Source organism: Apostichopus japonicus, chromosome 7 (assembly GCF_037975245.1).
Source record: "Apostichopus japonicus isolate 1M-3 chromosome 7, ASM3797524v1, whole genome shotgun sequence".
Taxonomy (NCBI): Eukaryota; Metazoa; Echinodermata; class Holothuroidea; order Aspidochirotida; family Stichopodidae; genus Apostichopus; species Apostichopus japonicus.
This window is the reverse complement of record NC_092567.1, coordinates 26281735-26303295: the sequence shown is the minus strand read 5'-3', so window position 1 is coordinate 26303295 and position 21561 is coordinate 26281735. Positions and strand designations below refer to the sequence as shown.

The following is a 21561-nucleotide window of genomic DNA, read 5'->3' as shown; positions in this document are numbered from 1 at the left end:
TGACCAGACATATTCAGACATTTTTATTTTTCTATACGTCTCAAAATCCATAAATCAATGTCTTCAATGAACCGACGCGAGTAAATTATGGATAAATCGTCACGGCGCTTGGACGCACAGGCTGTCTGTTCCTAGAAACTTTTACCGCTTAGCTCTGTTGAAAGGGTCAACAACCAGAGATAAACTCAAATAAAAACAAATAAAAATCCAATTATTTGGAATCACTCTGAAGTTGTGTGGATGATTGCGAGTATTGCGGTATTAGGGTATGCTGTCTCGATGCACTGGTGAGTGTCGTATCAGCTCCCCGCATGGTAATATACAACTTAAATAAATGCACTTTTATATGTAGGGAAAAAATACACTCTTTGAGGAATACATCGTTGTATGTTTACCATGGGACATAAACCAGTACCTTTTAGAGATATGACTCTCACGCGGGCCTTACTCCTGTCCTCCTCTAACCCCCCCCCCCCCACTAACCCCACCCACCTGGGCGGAATTCCTATATGAATGATTCTTACTGTAGCTTAAATTTAATCAAACCCGAAGCATTGCTTTAATCAAATCAGTAGCTAGTTCAAAATTTAATCCATATTTTTTCATCTGTTTAGCAAGATTATAGACTACCGATTAGAGATTGGATTCGTTTGAAACCTGCACAGAAGTCTTGAAAACACATTGTTGAAGACCATAGGACTTTTTCCGCATAATTCAACAACAAAAAAGGGAAAGAAAGACTTGGGTAACTTACAGGAGAGAGTGCAAGTTGTAGATTACTGTTAGTCACGTATCTCAAAACCATCTCTGGTTCATGCTTCAAAGATTGTCTCTCAGTTTTGATAGATAAATAAACTTTTTTTACGCCGAAAAGAAAAGACTGTTATGTGCAGCTAAAGAAAAGAATGTTGTAAACGAGCAGAAGTGACTGAGACATCTGGCATATTTCATGGTGTGAGTTAAAGGGCACATAGGGTATGCTTCTAATAATACATTACGTGGCGGTTTCCTTTGTTCGGCGGCACTTTTGTCGGTGATTCTTTCTTTTTTTTCTTTCTCAAGTTGAATCTCACAAGTCAAGCAATTAAAGTGATAACAAGATAGATCTTTTACAGTGAGGTTAAACTGTAACGGTAGATAGTTTCTTGTAAGTGAATTCTCTATTTTGTGATGAATTTGACCCGTGTCTCATTTCGACGAACACTTTATTTTTTTCGCGATAAAGTGCCTGTTTTTCAACTATACGGTAAATCGAGAGCAGAATATAGTCGGTTAGTACATTGGGATGAAATACAGGATGACATCGATTGTATTGTGCACGAAAGGGTAAACATTTAAAACACAAAAACGTTGTACGGGGTTATACAATTTCAGGGAAAATCGTACATGCTTTTCCACGATTTTCGATAGAGATATATGTTTTTATAAATTTCATATTAATGTTCATTTATCATCAAGAATTGACAATTCTTAACTCCTCCTCCCCTCCCCTATAAATATAGACCTATATACCGTGTAAAAGATACCCTTTAAGGATAACATCGCAATGTGTATTGATGGTCTGTTCGAAATATATAGCTTTTGACTTAGGTCTGTATATCGATCTATAGAATATTCTGTGAAAATGGTGGAGGTGGGACGGAGGGGGGGGGATGGCTATAAATCCTTATACGTAAAAGAATCCTTTTCGAGATGATTTAAATTTACGTTGTTGATGACGTATATAAAAATCATAACAATGAGAAATAATGTACTTTGATTTTACGAATCCATCAAAACTAGGAAAAGAAAACACTACCTCTGCAAATTTATCATATTGGTATAGTTATGTGTTTATCCAAAAATTGTCATAAATTCGGTCTAAAAGCAACAAACGAAACATTTTTTTCTCTCTCTTCCTCCCTTCTGTTATGTTCGGCTCAGTCTGCAATAATATACTGTCTATAAAGCCACATAAATAAACAGACGGACAGACAAATCCATCTCGTTTATATGTTTAACAGATTGTGGCTGATATTTTCATGGGAGCATTTATTTTTAAGATGTCACTTTTCGTCCTTCTTTTGTATGAAACTTGACTTTTTATGATGCATGCTGGCCCTGCAGTCTTGAGAGGCTGTAAACTTTATTTCATTTAGGTTTATGCTGTTTGGCGACGTCTGTTTAAAGTGGATGTTGTATTCCCTTTACTAAAACTGACAAACAATATTTAAATTGTAAATAACAGACCACTGTTTATAGTGCAAAGTTCACTTTTGATGAGGTGTAGTATTTCTTACAGCCGTTTAAGATGTAATTAATTATAGCTTTTTAATTATGGGCTTATATAACAATAACACGTCAACCGATATGTAAACTTTATGCAAATAATACGAATACATAAACATTGTATATTATTAAACAGAGTATATGCATAATCATCGTCTGTTGTGACGCTGCTTGTACGTAGGCCTATGCTAAACTCAAAGTATATTTTTAGGTTGCTGGACGGATGCAAGGCCAATCTTCATGCGTGTAGGTTTATCATGGTGTAACGCATTGGCTTGTAAAGACGATAATTCAAATACTATACATGTGGTTGCGCACATATAACCTATAGTCTAAGGTACATATCAAAGTCATTCGAGATCACAGTGGTCAAAATCTCAAAAAATTGTAAACATGATAACACCAAATATATACTAGGGAAAGCTTTCTAATTAGTGTGTAGAAAAATAGAAAATATAGGCGAATTTCGTCATCTATAACGAGACCCTGTACATAACATAGAAATATCATGCACAGTTACCTACTGTTGGTTTCTTCATTTGATACATCATACCGCTGTACGTGCTAATCAAATGGTTGCGTAACAGCACGTAAATAGTCACACACATTATGTTGCCATGGTAACAGACCATCACTCACCCCTCCCCCTTCTTATATATCATCTATTCTGCCTCTCATCAGAAACGAAAGAAACACCGTCAATTACATCGCCTCTTTCATAATGATTGATGAAGAACGCTATAATTATCTCACTTATAAGACTTATCAGAAGTAAAACAGAAACGTGACAAATTTCAGTATACCAGCGACACAAATAGCATCTAAAGTACTCGAGTTGTAAGAACCGCTCTTCAGTCAACGTTAATGAAGTATGGCAGAATTTCTATCTAACAAAAAGTATAAAGAATAAGCACAACTCACTGATAAACATGTAAAATTTATCACGTATTAAAACCCTTTAGTTTCAATCAATTTCTTCTCAAACGGGGAATCCCATATATATGTAGTCAAGTTCTACTTTTACTTTTTTGATTTTTCTTATATGATCTCCTTTATAATGTTATCGGCATACAGCACGTTCCCTCCAGTTTTTCTCCATTTTTGCATGCCCACTTTCGGATCGAACTCGTGCATAAGTATGACGTCGTGCATAATTCGCATGGATTCAACACGTTATAGTTTGCTGTATTCGAGCCAAGAAAAAAAACATGTATTTTTCAATTGTATCATGTATACGTTTAGAATAAACCCATCTCGTGAATATTCATAAATATTATGTAAATGACTGGAAAAGTTGAGCAGACGACACACAAATGCTATTCAAACAAGTAGAAATCTGACAAGATTCATTAGAAAGTTTTACATAACATTATAATTCACTTAATAAATTATTGTCTTTTAATAGACCACATTGAGACATTGTCTAGAGAATGATTAAGATAAGTGGCTATAGGCAGTGTTGGCGTAACAAAACTATTGTTGTTTTCGTATTCACATGCGTATTTGTTGATGTAACTGCATCTGAATCTCTAACCTTGCTACCCTACCCTACCTTACCAGTATACCCCTTAGTTATGTACAGTGACGTCAACAGTCACTACATGCACGTAGCTTACCCCGAGCCCGACTGTAGATCCACCCATTTTTACCTCCATGATCCACCTAATAGACCTTTCTTTGTCGAGGATGGGTTGCGCGGGAGGGGGGGGGGGTGCAAATGAGGGTGCTTTTACCTTCGCTTTCTCAAATGGCTTAGTAGTTCTAATTTATTTCTAAGCCTTTTGCTTTTTATTGCGGTCGAGATTTCCAATTCTTCTTCTTTTCCTTTTCTTTCCGTTATGTTAAAACCTGCCCCCTTTTCTCTCCTAGTAATCCAGAATACTTCGTTTAAGTCTTTTAAAGAAAAGAATATACCTCCAAACGTGAACGGTGATATGAATCCAAGTTTTGACAATACCCGGTTACAACGGGGCCTTTTCATGAAGATTAAAAGATAAACCTATTAAAAAAAAAAAAGGGTGTACTAAATAAGCAAAGAAGAAGCTAAAACTAAGGTCTAGACAGAAAGGATAACAATCAGGTGGTTATTGGCTGTTTTTGTCTAAATATCAAAAGGGATCCATTAGATATACTAAACAAAGAGAAAAAATATGTCTGTGAGGTAGAAAAGAATTGGATACTGTCTCAATGCCCAAGACAAACAATATAAATTCAAATAGGAGCACAGGGATTGGATTAACATGCATTAATAAGTTCTTCTGTGATCTCATGAGGACTTCAACCCATAGACATGACCAGAGGTATCTCACTAGTCAGAGCAATACTTCTTGGGGGTGAAGTAACCGCCTGTGTGCGCACCACACCGGAATGATATTCACTGCTATAGGTGGAAATCATTGGGGTCGACCGCAACCACCTCCACCCTCCCCCTACCCCTACCCCGTCCCGGTTGTCGAGGCCACGAAGAAGTACGACAATCCTTCTGTGATGAATATAATGGAAAGAAGACAAAGATATGCTCCAAGCATCGGCAACCTTAGCTTGCTATTTGTGGAATACATTTGCTGATCGTGCGCAAGTCGAGAGCTTCAAGTTCATGCAGAGGTTAATCGCTTCGCTAGGTCCGTCACTATTAACCATCACTGCACATATCAGGCGGGCTTTCCTTAGGCTTTGACACATCTCGTTATGACCACTTACCACCTTAACGTTAAAGGAGCTGCATTGAAGAGTATATATAGACCCATGACTATAAAATTGTTCCTAAGATATTTCCCAAAAGTAACAAGATTTCCCGCGAGGAACTTAACATGACTCATGGTGACAGTACATTATAACACGATAAGTTTGCTTAAGATTATATGTTACTCTCATATTTTCCACATGCATTCACATGCGTTCACATTGGCTACACATGCGTTCACACAAATGTGTAGCTGGGAAAGTTCAAGTTTAAACACTCCCCTATTCTAAACTGTGCTGTTTCGTACGAGTTCTCTCAGCCAATGGACAACCTCTTTAACTGCAATATCGAAACGGCCCTGCACTTTGGGGTCATTTCATCGATACGTATACTTATATACCTTACACGGACTTTAAACCAAGGTAACCTCAGTTGAAAACAACATCAAATAGCAAGCCACGAATCCACCTATAGGTGGGGATTACTCCGTAGAAAATTGTAGGCAATGTGACCTTTGAAAACTTTTCAGACATAATTACTTGTAATATTTTAATATATATGAAGTCAAGACTTTAATCCTGTTTTGGTTTATATTAGCGCCAGGACTCTTTGACCTTCCAGAAAATTTGCGGCTTTTATAAATTTTTAGTAGAAAGGATATCTCTCTTTAATTTAATTTATCTGATATGGTGGATTAGTCCACTTTGAGGATGCACCTAATATGAAGGATATAACGATATTGTTGTCGATAAGACTATTAAATCCAGGCAGGAATCATTCTATTATACCTGGAGGGTATAAACAAATACGCGCGATATACAAACAAAACATCACAATTATTTGTCGTCAGTGTTAAGCTAACTTTATTTTGTTTAACTGTTTGATATTCATCATCTTTGTGTTCGTATTCCCATGTGCTATATATGGTATCAAGGGCGTAGGAACCGGGGGGGCTGGGGGGCGCCAGCCCCCCCAGTGAAAAATGTGGAGGGGCGGAAGTATCATTCCGCCCCCCCCCCCACTTCGCAAGTCAAAAAACCTCTTTTTCATTTCCAAATGAGAAAAAAAATCTCATTTGGATTACCAAATTGCATCTAAGGCCAGGTGGAAATACAAAATTAAGTTTACAAAATGGAGTGGGTGTTGAAGTGTGCTATATTGCACCAAATTGCATCTGAGGCCACCTGGAAATGCAAAAAAATCCAAAGGGGAGGGGGACACCCCCTCCCCTTAGACCCCTCCCCCAGGCCGGCCATCAGTCTTCAGCCCCCCCCCCCCACTCAAAAGTACCTTCCTACGCCGATGGCAAGCACAGTCCACTAGACAAGAAGATATTTTATGGCGTACATGTATAGTGGGAGACGCCACAGTTACCCACCACCCCCCCCCTCCCCCTCAACTTTCGTATTTGTTTAGGGATACATATTAGTTTGAGCTGCAGCTCTTTCCGAAGGGGAAATTTTGGACCCCATGTCGATCGAACCGAAACATCAAACCGATAATAGTGCACAAAATAATAACATGATCTTATAGTAACCAGATAGTCAGACCAACGAACTTATCATCACTGATATTAGAATAGTACACTCTGGAATACCAGTTCAATCCGACGTATAGCGTCAAAGACACCGTGCAACGCGGTTTAAGTAAATAATATATAATACATCATGTACTTGAGTCAACTTTAATGGATGATTGCCAACCGCTGGTCAAACAACAAAGTCATGTTTGTAGATCACTTTTCGGAAACATGCAGTGACGACTTTGATCGCCAGCAGCGAATAAACAGCGGAAGAATTGGCCCTATCTGTTTTCTTTCTACCCAACGACGAAATTGTTACCGCCTATGCCAATTAATACCGCGCAGATATTACAAGGGATAGTCGGCTATTGACAGATGAGGATATGGGTAATTTTATCGTTCGTTTGATAATTTCATATCCGGGTAGGATTTGCTATGATGAGAGTAGGGACGGCATGGTATGTCTTTGAAATATCAACCGTTGTTTTGACTATGAATAAAGCGTCCGTTATTCATCCGCGTTGAAAGAAGTGCGATTAAATTTACACATGATATAGAATAGATGGATTGTTATCCATAGGAAACTACTAAATATAACCGAAACTGAGATCAAACAATGGATTCAAACATATCTTCCTTTTGGCAATGCAAACATTTTCAATCAACCGTTGATGGTCTTCTTCTACCTGTATCACATACGGACCTAGTAACGAATCTTTATGTAGATATTGATTATGATGTAGATCACATTCGTGCGTCATGCATAGGTCCGATAGCAGTTGTACAGCAGTCAGAAACATTATCTGATATTGTGTAGTATTGAAACTTATGAATGAAAATCGACGCTATTGTGACGTCATCGGTCTATGACAACGACTTTAAATTTGAATCACAAACTCTGGGCGATGTCCAACATTAGGAACATATATAAGTGAAGGGTTTAAAGTTGTATATTCATAGTTTGTGATGGATGGTTAAACAGAACAGTAGAATGTTGAAGCAGAAATGATAAAGAGGGGAAGGGCCAGACGGATTGGGAATTAGCATCATGAGTACTCAAACTACGTATTCTCAATTGTTTTGATCATGTTTGACGAAAGAATTTTATAATATTTTTTTTTCTAATATTAGCTATTCCAAACCGATTCTAGTTGACATTTGACTCAGTCGAAGTACAATTTTATTCTCCGGTTCATTATTATTTCATGTTATCGGTTAAATGCGCTTTTTCGGGAAAGGAAAGCAATCGATTGACCACTGAAATACGAACTTGTGTTTTCATATATTTGCTTTTTAGGTGTCATTTTTCCGTATCAAACATCGTGTGTTTTACAGAGAACTAATCGTATCTTACGGACTGATGAGTGCTTTTAACGGAAATATACTCGTTTTTCTCCCTAGAAAACTCCTTGCTTTAGTTTCGTTCTGTATTTGTCAATAGCTATCTGCGTTTGTCAATCTCTTTTTTCTGGGAAACGAACGCGCGATGGATGAAAATTTGCATATCGCAGACAGTAATTATTGATGTATGGCGACCCTCTCTTGAAATGCTATAAGGTATTCCATCCCATGTTCTAATAAATACGAGTCATGTTACTTCATATTTAAATGTCAATAGTGTAATGACTGAGTTCTCCCCTTAGGTTAAATGGTACTATCTAGGCAATACACATTTTACCTCTACAATGCTGTGCGACTAGTTACGTATATTCCCTGATTACCCTCTATCGTGGCCCGCTTAGTGACGCCGTTATACACCCTTGAAATAACCCTTCGTGGCAACTGAAGACATGGATGGGTTTCTTGAAACGGTTATAAAGTTAAAAGGATTAATGGTTAAGATGTGGTAGTTATTTTGGTTTCCTGGAGAAATACTTGAGTTCAAATATCAAATGACGTTAAAAGTGTGCAAAAATCATTTCATACAGGACGAGAGCTATGCTATAATTATCAACCAGGATCGTTTTACATGCAGCCTACAACCGATACCATTCAATCGTGAGGGGAAAAGAGGGCGACTCCGCCCAAATTGCATGACGTGTACGGAATCTAAACAAGGAACGAAGCTATTTTTACGATATTGGTTTGCGTACAGGGAAAGCTGAGATATGTATTCATTTACAAGATTACGAATGGGGAATAAGTTGCGGGAAGGGTGGGAGAAGCGGTAAAGGGGGAGGGGCAGGGGAAGGGGAGGTTGGTCAATGATGTAGATAGGTGGAGGAGGACATTTCTGAGCAAAGATGACCGTCTGCTTGGGACAGTTCTATTTAGATATACGAGAGAATCGACGGACCAATCCGGGTCAAACAGAATTTTGAAATTTGAAGTCAATTATTTTTTTTATAGGTTTCAGATTATGTCTAGAACATTCTCTATGTAACATAGTGTATCTCAATTACTGCCTCAAAAGGACTTGTCACATCCATTTAGCCAAATTTGCAGTTTTTTATCGTTATTTAGCATCATCGTCTACGTATACTAAAACAGTTACAAATGCGTTTCAATTTCAACATGGTCAGATTAGGCATATATATATTTCTATAAAAGAGTACGTTTGTAAGTTTTCCGTTTTTATGGAAGGCTAACGGCGTTATCAAACCTTTTCTCAATATCAAGCCGTCTAATGTATCTTTATTACCTAAATTACCATCGCGAGAATACAATACCTCTAAGTTGCCATCTCATAATAAGCAGACTTCTATACTGATTTTTGAAACTCATCCGTTGGCGATAGCAAAGCAGGTCCAATAATAAATATTGCACAGACGTTTGCAGTGACGCATTAATTAAGCGGTTATTTATGTCTTTTAGAAAGAATTTGGCAAATGGAATAATAAACAGGTTACACGCTATTTCTCTCTCTTTCGGTCTCTTTTCGAATGACATTTTTCATTGACAAGTGGCCAAGTTCAAGTAGTGCTGACTTGGCGTGAAGCAGTATACAGGCGAGGTTCTTAACGTATTCCAGAAAAGTCAAGAGATATCGACCCAAGATGCCATATGAAAGTTAAAAATGGAGTTTAGTAATATGACCATTGCATCTACGATAACCAGTAATCAATTAGGTTATTTTCATATACAACGAATTAAGGGGTCCGACAAGGATAGACGACGGTATTCTGTCAAAGGAATAAATATGAGATAATACAAAACTTACTTGAAAGAAGTAAGATTTATGAGTTGTAATAAGCGTAAATCATATAAAGCAGGAGGCCCGGGTTCGAATCCCTGTGGGGGCTGGAAGATTTTCCATTATTATTATTATTATATTATATATATATATATATAGATATATATATATATATAGATATAAAGATATCTAGATATATATTTATATATCTAATATTAATGTGTAGCAAGTGAGATTACACACCCAGTAAAACCCCATTCACGACTGGCTCATTCTTTTGGGAATAATCAGGCGAAGGTAGGAATCGAACCCTGGACCTTGTGTCACAGACCGAAGTCCGCATCACTCGACCACGGTGACTCTTCTGGTGTGTGAAAGCGTATAAACTGGCTTTGTATAGCTGTCAATGGGGGCGTGTCTAATCCAGAACAGTGATAAAACCTCCAGCCTCCACCGGGAGTCGAACCCGGACCCGACTCGCTATCCTACTATAGGCCATGCAAGGACACTAATTGTATGTCGAATGGTTAAAAACCCAGTAAGGAAGGTCGACATTCCACTATATGCCTTTGTCACCTGCATCGAAATGTTTTAGTTCTGTTGGTGACATATTTTGCCTTATTCTACAGATCAATCATGTTGTTATCGAACTCGAAATAACTTGCTGAGGTACTCTAAAAGAAATCGTTAAGTTTCTTTCATAAGCCTAAAACTCTATTGGCGTTTTGGCGTTTGTCATTGATGACGTAAGTGTTGTACTTTGGAAACTCGCCCCCGCCTTCGCTTTTCTCTCGAATATTCCTGAAGTGGAAACTTCTGCCAGTGGCTCATGTCTTTCCTGATACCGACCTGATTTGATTGCCTACATTATATGAACCACCATCGACACAGATAAAGCCAGAACCAGCTCATCCTTTCAACTAAAGAGAGAGAAAGGGAGAGAGAAATCTCTATGGTAGCGTAAACTTGTCAAAACGAATTTACAACAAGCTTCAATGAGTATATCAATAACAATTCTTTTAGGCGGATTTTTTCTGTTCTTTCTACAATTATATGTCTATTTCTATCTACGCCTTATTTGATTACATTCTCTGATTTCAATTTATGTTCATCACGATCGGCAAATCTGTTTCTCTTCTCTTTTTAGTCTTATGAAGATGAATAGTGTTTGTGTTATGTTTCACTTTTATCTCTGCCTCCTGACAACGTAATCAATTATAATTAAATACATCTTATGCTTGCTCTAATTAGAAGATTCACAACACGTTCTGGCCTTAGAGTTCACCTCCACTACTTCTTTACTTTATGGTTTTAGTTTATTCTTTCTTCTTCTTCTTCTTCTTTTCCTTCTTTATTTATTTCTTTTGTTGTTGTAACTTTTATGGGAAAATCCACTGAAACGGAAATAGGATTTTTTCTAAAATTTGAGTCAATCACGGATACCTTACCCTTGCGCGTCCTTGCCCTAGAATTGAAACATACTTTCTTCATTTCTTGCGATGTGCAGTTGAAAAATGTTATTAATTGTTGAAGTAGTACAAGAAGAAATAGAAGCTTTTCAGCAGGCGATACGATTTTGTCAATCCTTGCCGAAGGCATTATGGAGCACATTCGATTGTGATTTATTATGTATGTGCGTATGTTTGTGTATGTGATGCCTTCGCTTGTAATCTCGATAATTCACCATGTCCAGTGTACACATGTACATGTCAAGTGTACATGGACGTAGCTTGGTTGAAGGTCAAAGATCATCAAAAATCTGAAAACCTTTCATTGTCACTAAATAATTACAGATTTAGTGGATCTCGTGCCAGCAGTATGGATAATCGATGGCGTTATAATGGCTGCCCGATATCGCTATGACAACATGATGTAATGAAAGGCGCTCTTTTTCTATCTTTGACAAAATAAGCAATGTGTTTAATTCGTTCGTCTGGTCAGGAATAATCAAGTTTTGTTAGGTTTTTCTTCCTGTCGTTTCTCTGAACACTTATAACCATATGTCAGTTATATATACCTACCCTATAAATCAGACTTGTTTTTAGTCGATTCCGTACTCGTCCTTGTACATTTCACATTCTACTCAATGTACAAGACTGCTTTAAAGACACATTGTACGAGTTCCATTGTATAAATTAGTCCTCAATACGTCTACGTTTCATATTTCACAACTTTACGTCGACTTATGAAGCTAGACTTTTATTCCAAACGTCCCAAACATTGATGTTTACGAGATCGATTGTGAAAACAATGTTTACTGGCGTGTAGCATATTAAGAATACCAAAATAACTTTAGCGCCTTGCTCAACCAATATATACATTATGTGCAGATGTATCTTTGGAACGCCAAAAGGGACGGATTCGATTGATCTAAGTTTGCACCTGCTCCCTAGTTCTTGTTCAAGCATGATTTCATTTCCTTTTTATGCCTATCTGACATTTTGTTATTGTTTCTTTTTTTCAACATAAAGTTACAATTTTATTACTTTCACTGTTTCGACATTTCGTATTGATTGCTGTGGTTATGCTGTATTCAATAAGGAGGTTTGTAAAATCGATAAGAAAGGACTACGAATCATTAATTGTTCTTAACGCCTCAAACCGAATTAATTTCCTCAAATAGAACATGAAGGCTATAAACCTATGTTGTCCGTTTAGATAATTGGTTGTATGCATGAAAATAAAACTTAATGAAATTTAGAATCGAGAATTGGATAATCTTGTTTTTAACCAGCAGTTTGGTGTCTGAATTTGTAAACTCCAGTATTACTTTAATTATGTAAATGGTCTTTTCAACTATAACAAGGTTAATTCTCAAATATGGAAATATTTTCATTTCCATATACATATCATACTACATAGAGAGGAATATATTAATCAATGATTATTAAATATATGTCCCTGATCAAATATAAACATGGGCAAACTTCACTAGCTGATGTTCTTTATATTTTCCCAAGTTTCCCAATTTTCGTGTTTTATAACAGCGATAGGAACAAATATGACAAAAACAACATCAAAATACCTCCAACAAACATTTGCGAAACAGTATTTTATTGATTAAAATTACACGGATGACCTTTGAAAAACACATGAATGAAGTATTTTTTCTTCTTTTTTGCTCATATACAGCTACCGTGGTTCGATTTCTTACCAACCGATTTATCTGGGAGTATGATCCTACACTAGGTAAGCATATTGATGGTAATACTATATAAATGTATTGTAAAACTGGCGCTTAAAAACTCTCTCCTTTCTTATATCCATATTTGTAGGCATATTTATCATTGATATTTCTCTTACATTCATGTCATATGTTGCCCAAACAATGGATTACCAGGGAATAAGTTAGTAAAACTGTAACCAGGACAACGCAGATTACGGGTCACTTTTACTGAAGCCTTAATCCCTTTCAAAGAGAGTGTTTGTGATAATTTGAGATTTAAGAAAAATAGTCATAAATCATGAAATATGACTTATATATGTGTCCTGCGTATTTATAAAAATTGTACTGTGTACTCCAAATTAGATTTGTATTCAACCATCATCAATTTGGAACAGCCCATTTAATGTGCAAGATATTAATTAGAAACGTATACATATAACCGGAATACACAATGAAGGACTTGAAAAAAACAATTGCTCCTGGTTGGGTCTTGTACATAGGGTCTTGACATCTATGTCTTATACGAGTAAACACTGACATCTCACACGTAAAACAACACACCAATCAGGTACTCCGATATGATAATTAATTACGTCTATTTAAACAAAGGACAAAAGCCTTTACAGATGTCAGAAAAGCACATTATATCTTTAATATTTAGTTATGTGTTTTCGGAATGATGGTCCGTTTTTTCGATTACGCGTACGGAAAATCTATTTTCTATCACTTGAAAGAGTTTCCCTTTACTACGTGTAACATTTTTTGTTGTATACTTTTATTTGTTTAAGGCGTTATGACTGAACTTAAGATCCTCTGATTGGTTGTTCCTGTGCGCGTCAGAGATATTTGAAATATTGGTACTGTTATTCGTCAGAAAAGTGATCGAAGACTCTTGTCTGTTTTTCTTATCCTCTCTCACTGATCTGCGCATCCGGGGACCTTAATCTGATTAAAACATGCTATAATTCAACGCGAGATTCAAACTCGACAAGACAACAGGCATCAACTTCAAACGACCTTAACTTTAACGAAAAGTTGAAATAGAGTTCTGTTATTACTAAGAAAAGGGAACTTCATCTAAGTCATTCATTATGTTTGAGGACAAAGCAAATCTCGATTTATCCGGTTCGTTCTTGTTATCAAGACACTAATTTGTTTGTGATTATCTTTCAAGCAAGTCATTTCGGTCGATGAATACATCTAAGAACCCTTTCATATGTTGTATCAACATACTGTCACTTGTCGAATACCGATGGATTGAGAAGAAGCAGGCGTGCGACGACGACGAGAGGTTGAGATTGAGAATTAAAGTAATTAATGATCGAAACGTTTGTTTTATGAGGTAGAGTGTGATAGTACATATTCAGAATGCATGTCTGTTATATGATAAACTTGGTGTAGGATGAATACATCTCAAGAAATACCTCTCGAAACCCTCATCGATTAATTCCTGAAACATTCAACGTCACATACAACATATCGATCAATCAATTAGGACGTTGAAAAAGTATATTTCAGCTTCTCGATGATACGGCGAAGCATTTCTGGCGAAAACACTTCATACATGCTAGACTTTTGTGAGTTGCGATGTGTCACGTGCACGTATGTGATTCTCAGTCGTTTAGGATACATGAGGATAGGATTAGGTTATCGAACCATATGTAGTCGTTTCGAAATCGTGAAAGGATGAAAGCCCTCCTACCGATACGTTCCGATGCATTATTCATGAGTTAACACGTGGGATTTTAATATTACACATTTCAGAATAATAAAAGTTGTTTGGATAAGCTAAGTATGTATTTTGAAATATTATAATTCCTGCATTAAATCAGACAAAATAAAGATAACCATCCTAGAATCAATATCGCCAGACAAAGGATATATAATTTGATATTAGGTTAATTCTTGCAGATGTCACAAGAGATGCTCTAACTTTCATTTCCCAATTCATTCATTAATAGGTCTATACGAATGCATATTAACAGACAAATTTAACTTTAAAACAAATTATAATGGTTTGGATCTGCAAAGTACACATAGTTGAGGAGAATATTTCATTTGCTACATCAATTAACTAATTAATTAATTCATAAGGTAACCCGCTAATTAGTAATTTATTGTATGTAGATGCCGCAACAGATGCTCCACTTTTGGAATCTTAGTTTAGTTTGCCTAGTGGACTATACATAGCTGTCATTTGTATTTCAAGAAAACTATGTTAGGCCTTTATAACAGCTTCATATACCTGGTATACCTGTTCTAAGATGCAACTTGAGTCGCAAATTGTTCTTGTCACCCAACGCTCATGTTATGGAAATAATAACCTGGCGATTACATTAATAAGTAACAATCAGTAGGCTGCACCTGCTCAGAGTGGGCGTAGAATACTTGATACCGTCGTTAGAAACAACGCAACAACTTTACATAAGACGACAGAACTGTTGCCCTTTTGGCGTTCCATGTAGTTAGAAACAATGCACTATTTAATCTACGAGTGGAACAGGTGCGACGGATAAACATTCACCGCAGGTGTATAATTTTAGGAACGATATCAGCTGCTTGTAATAGAAATGTTCTGCACACACATAAGTTTATTGCAAAGCTAGTTTCTTCCTTGCAATAATTGTCAGCGAAAGATCCAAGGAGCACTATTTATGTTACTACTTTAACTTAAAGTAACTAACATATCAACCTGACCTTCTACTCTTAACGAGTCCGTTAATTTACAATCTAGGCAATGCTCGTGATACCCATAAAAATGTTTTTCTTTACACCACCAAGATCTCATTTTAGGAATAGATATACATCTGTGAAAACATTAATGTCAAGGTGATTTTCATAGGACATCTCCCCCCTCTCTCTGTATCTTATCTAATACTCTACATGTCATCACGACAAGCGATATACGACAAGTCTTTTCGTTTTACGATCATTTCTTGGAGGAAGATCTTAAGTCAGTCATTCAAAGCGATAAGAATCGCTTGTTCGACGACAGAGATATGTCTTTCAACGACAGCATTTATCAGAATCGTCACTCGCCGCAACGTATGCGATTTATCGTTTTCATCGGATTTCTGTGGGGTCGTTACCTCCGTAGAATCTTCATTAGACATGAGACGTTCTTCCGCAGGGTATTATGGAGGGATGCATTCCACCTCCTTTGCCGTCCACAAATACAACCAACGCGCATGCTCAGATTACGACTGTTCCATCTACGGATACGGTAACCAACACAATTTGTTTGGATTAAGTCGATCTGAATTGTTTAGTGATAGAGCTCATTTTAGTTACTTAGTTTTGTAACAGCCGTTGACTTATCTGTTGTCTGATAAGTACTATAGTACACACATGGAAAGCATGTATGTTATGATTCCCACGTTAGCGGTGTGAAGATTCTTCTAGATTTCACAAGTCATTGACATGTATAATGAAATTGAGAGTGTGCCTGTTCGTAACGTGACTGTCAGTGAACCAACGCAATCAAATGCGTTACTGAAGTCTGTCATTTGTTTTCTTATCATGGTTAAAGATTTTCTTTTGAACATCTCAAGTACCTGCCGGGCAAAGAATGACAATCGGCAAACGAGTGCGCCTTGAAAGAGTTATTGGAAATAGTATGAAGAAATTCGAGACAAAATGTGAAGGTTACCGTAAGAGTAATATCTCAAGTCGCAGGGCATGTTTTCGTTTACCACTTAAATTTGATGTATCACTAGAGAGTTCACTCGAATTGAATAGAAATGATACCACCTCTGGAATTACATTCACCAATGTCTGTCTTAATGGTGTTCAATTGCAAGACTGCTCGTGAAACAAACAAACTTGACATTCAGGGATGTTCATTCAGAAGTTGTATCGATTCCAACTTCTCCATCCATTCTAATGATGCCTCAGCGAATGGTCTTGGTGTGGTTCACATCAGAGGCTCACTGCAGTATTAAATCCTCTCTTCACCTTGATCCTATTTATATATATAACAAACCTTTGAAAACGCATTCAGACAAAGCGATCAATGGAGTCTTTATAATATCGTGTAACCACGATTCACACCATATACAGTATTTCCGGTAGTACCCCGGAGAATTTCGGTACTCTTCGCCAAATATTGCTAGAGGCCCACAAGTATATTTGTAGTAAAGTTGAGTTGAACGAGCAATGTCTACACACTTATTTATTATATTCTTTCGCCAAATTACATGCTGCCAGCATTAAACAGAATATGTGCAGCATCGTCACTTGAATAAATGTAACCTGCAAAACCTCCTAAAGACAGTCCTAAAGCATTTCCATTCCTCTCACGCTTCCAATCACCACTCACCCCCTCACCCTTCCGCCAACTGGTCCCTTTCAAACTGGTCTTATACATCGTCGGGAAGTGATCATTCCTCCCAAAGCAACCCTGAGACTAAGTTATTCAATATTTCCCTTCCATAACTTTCATTTTCCTCATTAACATTGAGCAAGTACGCTTTACTTTCCTACATGATTGTAGCTGGCTCGTATATTTGAAGCCATCACCGTCGGTGAAAATTTCATTGTATTATGTATATATAACATTTATAGTGTTTTCCTTAATGCAATAAAATTCTTCATAGTTTAATTAACCTTTAGCAAATGTTGCGTTTACAAATGTTATCATAACATAATAGGAAGGGATAAATCTTTGTTACATAAATTATATATATCCACATCATACAGCAACTCATCAATTTAGTGGATAAGACCAGCTTTCCCCTCGCCATTCCTACACCATTTTGCACTTTATGTTCCCTTTAATTATGAAGAGTTGAACCTATGACCTTTCTTCCAAGACCAGAGTCCCTAACGAATAAATGATGCATACGTCTTATTTGTTTTCCCTACAATGGTCAATCTGTTTCTCGGACATTTTCATTTGGAGTGCAAATGAATAACTTTCAATGTGGTAGCCTCTTAGTGCAGCTTTCACCCTCAAAGGTCATGTGCGTTCTTCCGCTTGGTCGATAGAAAAAAAGAACATAAGTGACAGAGGACGAAGGGATTCTTGTTTTTAGAAGTTGATGATTCATTATGTAATTAGACTGCAGTTGTAATATAAAATATAATTGGTGACGTCATTTCGGTGTTGCAACAAACATTAATCACGTTGTATGTTCACGTGTCACATGTATTCATGAAACCAGCCACATGGGTCTTGAGTTCACTAACTCATAAACATAATGACTTCAATTAAAGTTATAATCAACTAGTATTTCCAAACAACAACAACATTATTGGCTGGCAATAGATTCAGGTACCCTTCATGGGTGTGATTATACCGCTGTGATTAATTACTCATTTTGCTCTATCGTTTTCTTCATCTTCTGTGGATGAATCTGCCTCTCCATCTCGGATAAAGTCAGATAGTTTCATCTTCATCTACCCTTTCAAACATCACGGCATAAACAATTAAAGCAAGGATCCGTGTTAACTGATTTACGGCCTACTTTTTGGGTTATTTTTAGTTCCCAAGCGACCGTTTTGTTTATAAATATGTGCTCACAAAATGGATGAGTTTTACGGTGAAGGGAACCGATCTGGAACATTCTCGGTCTTTTACAACATTGCGTATCCAAATGCTAAGAGATTGCTCATATATAATCCTGTCAGTACCTATCAAAGAGACTTTGACGTTCTTTGTTAAACCCTACAAACGCCAAAGATCTTTGAGTGGACGTTAATCAAGAATTGAAACATAAATTTCACATTCATGGTCATGGATCGAGAATCTTTCGTCTCGGTCCATTTCAAGAGTTACAACTTCACGGAAACCTTGATCACTCCATTCTGTATTTTAGGATAACGTTTAGTATGTGCTGAACTATGACGAAAAGAAGTGACATGTTAGACTCGTAACAGCCGTTTGAAGTAAATTTCAAGCTATAACTCTTGGCAACGTCTTTTTGTAATGACAAATACTCTGGAAGTTTTCAGTTAATCCTCATCTATCCTCAGTGATTATCGGAAACAGGGGAAAAAGAGCCATTGCTATTCTGGAAGTCATCAAAATGCTAAAATATGCCCAGATATTAGTTTGAATTAATGTGCCGAGTCAAATATTTTTGCCGATGTATGCGGGAAGAGTACCATAAGATGGGTGGGGAAGACGTCATCCCATCTCATCCCAATACGCCTCACCTACACCATCTTCATCATATTTCTATATAATTTAACCAGTTATCGTACCTTGAATGTTGTTTTCCTATTTTCCAATACAGAATTCACATATAAACATCAGGCAATCATAGATGATGATGTGGTTACCATGGAAATACTCGACACTGCTGGTCAGGTAAGTTGATTATGTGCCAGCGATAGGTTGTAGAACAATGTAGAATGGGATGCCCAATACTGTGTACGTTTACGCTGATGTATTAACAGTTTAACGTATAGTGTATGTCTTCGCTTGTGAGTTAACACGATACCATGGTACCGTGGCAACAGCACACCACAAGTATCACATGATTACATAACAACACACACATCAACCAGAATGTATTTGTATTTTTAGATCCTCCTGCAAGCAGGAACTCGCGAAGAAGCCTCATTGGCTTATCAAAGCCGCAAGCTGACCGAAATCAGTCTCTTACATTCATATTTAACGTCCATGATTATGAATTGTCAATTGTCAACAACTCTGTAACTGGACGACTTACATTAATCTTGGAGTGACTCGAACCGGGGACCTGATGATTGGCAGGCACCGGCGTTAACCACTGAGCTAACACTCCTAAACTCTGTGTATGTGTATATTGGCGGCCGGATGGCATGACTTAAAGGACATAAATTTAGTTACGTTAAGTCGTTAAGCAATAGATTAAAAAGAAGCTGGTTTGGAGGGTAACGAATGACTTAAGTTATGTTGTGAAATTTGAGACAATTTGTACTGATGATGTGCCGTAATTGATACAAGTTAAAGGAATCTAGAATGGTTTGTCAATTCTTGTTACATTTATAAAATTACATTAATAAGATTGATCAATGTTACAACTGGAGAGAGGCTACAAGATTGACCTCACGCTATGCAAGATCTTTTTTATTCATGTTTTGATAAAGTGCTTCAAACCTCTACATTGTATACAAAACGTAAAAAAAAAACTTGCACCTGTTAGGTTGAAGCGCGTGTTACTGGAACTTTCCAAACATGAAGAAGAATTAGTGAAACAAATTAAAAATAAATAAATACTGAAGCAAGCATATCAGTATCATAATTTATACCAAATCATAGTTCCATAAAAACTCCCTGGTTACATACACTGAAGCAAATATAACTATCTTACAACCCTTCTCTGTCAGAATAATGCAGTTTACATCTCAACTCAAACTGCTGCTTTAAAAGCACGGCATATAATTTGCATATTGATGACTTAGATTGACGTCACTTCCTATTAGAATGAGGTGTATAATTGTTGGTCTATTGAATGCATGAGTTATTAACAATAATTGTCACATTTCTATGGTAATTTTGTCTTTTCACTTTCTGTTTTACAGGACGTGGAGTCAATCCAAACTGAAGGTAATCTCAGATGGGGCGAAGGATTTCTTGTCATGTACAGCGTAACAGATCGAGAGAGCTTTAATGAAGTTATCAATTACAAGAACTATCTTGATGAAGTGAAAAAGGCGCGAAATGTTACCATGGTGATCGTTGCCAACAAGTGTGATTTGGATCACTGTCGAGAAGTCTCGACGGAAGAAGGAGAGAGACTAGCTCAAGATTTAGCGTGTGCATTTTTTGAAAGTTCCGCAAGTAGAGGAGATCAAAATATTAACGACGCTTTCCACGAATTGTATCGCGAAGTCACGCGCAGACGCAGAGTAGCAGAGAGTAGCCGTCAAACACGCAGGCGCAGTTCTATACAGTCAATGAAACAGGTTTTGAACAAGACTTTGACAAAAATAAACAGTAGACAGTAAATGAAACAATTTTAATTGTTATATATTTTTTTAACTCACGACTTAGAGAAAACCATAAATGCGAACTGAGATTGCTGACAAGATGGTTTGTTTTGTTCCAGCCTTTCCTCATGTGAAGCTGTTTACTTGAATGTTATCACAAACATTTGACCACACGCGGAGAAGCCTATCAGCATCGAGTTTTGGAAAACAGCCAATAATGAATTACTTTCAGTATCGAGTATATACGCTCTCACTATACCGTGAAATGCAAGCTTTATAGGTCATATGCGGTATTGCCTCCAAAGTTTAGCCTGCTAACATTACTTGAAATCTTCGAAAGTACTTATCTATAAGATTTTTTCTCTCCAATTTATTCGCAGTCACTGTGGAGTATTCCAGTGAGACATTAAAATGTCGCCCTGAGGCCGGGTGGCTGTGAAATGCTTGTTGAAATCTGTAACGCCAGTGAACATTATTTTGAATTTTTACTATATTGAGGGGAGAATACCGATGACATTTAACTACAACTTTCCTTTACTTAATAATCTAAGAATATAAATCTGATGCTTCTTACCTTATACGGTATAATTGTGGGGCCATCGCTGAAAGTTATGAAGGGTATTTCTCTGTTGGAGGCCAGCTTCTTTCATGAACCAGTCAATAAATATATATGTCATGTCAAATTTGTTTTCACCAGGGCTGCATGAAATGATACAAAATGGGGCCACTTCATATAAATGTTTAAAGAACCGTCGTTTAATCGCCCACAACTATTTTTGGTTATGAAATGTCAGTAACATACTTCAAGATTTTCACGTTACCTTTTACATATTTGACGCAAGCAAAAAGACCTCACTTCAAGGATTCTACTT

The 21561-nt window shown here is 37.0% G+C and overlaps 1 protein-coding gene across 2 annotated transcripts in view; it reads left to right on the top strand.

The window, feature by feature from the left end:
- Nucleotides 1–21080, top strand: part of LOC139969924 (ras-related and estrogen-regulated growth inhibitor-like) — a 28396-nt gene extending 7316 nt beyond the window's left edge. Inside the window, exons 3-5 of one of the 2 annotated variants that reach the window (XM_071975339.1) lie at nt 12739–12795; nt 19009–19082; nt 20282–21080. In XM_071975339.1, the coding sequence (XP_071831440.1) occupies nt 12739–12795; nt 19009–19082; nt 20282–20707 (557 nt within the window). In that variant the 3' untranslated portion in view covers nt 20708–21080. The remainder of the gene's footprint in view (nt 1–12738; nt 12796–19008; nt 19083–20281) is intronic. The other variant, XM_071975340.1, reaches the window with a different exon arrangement.
- Nucleotides 21081–21561: the final 481 nt, after the last annotated feature.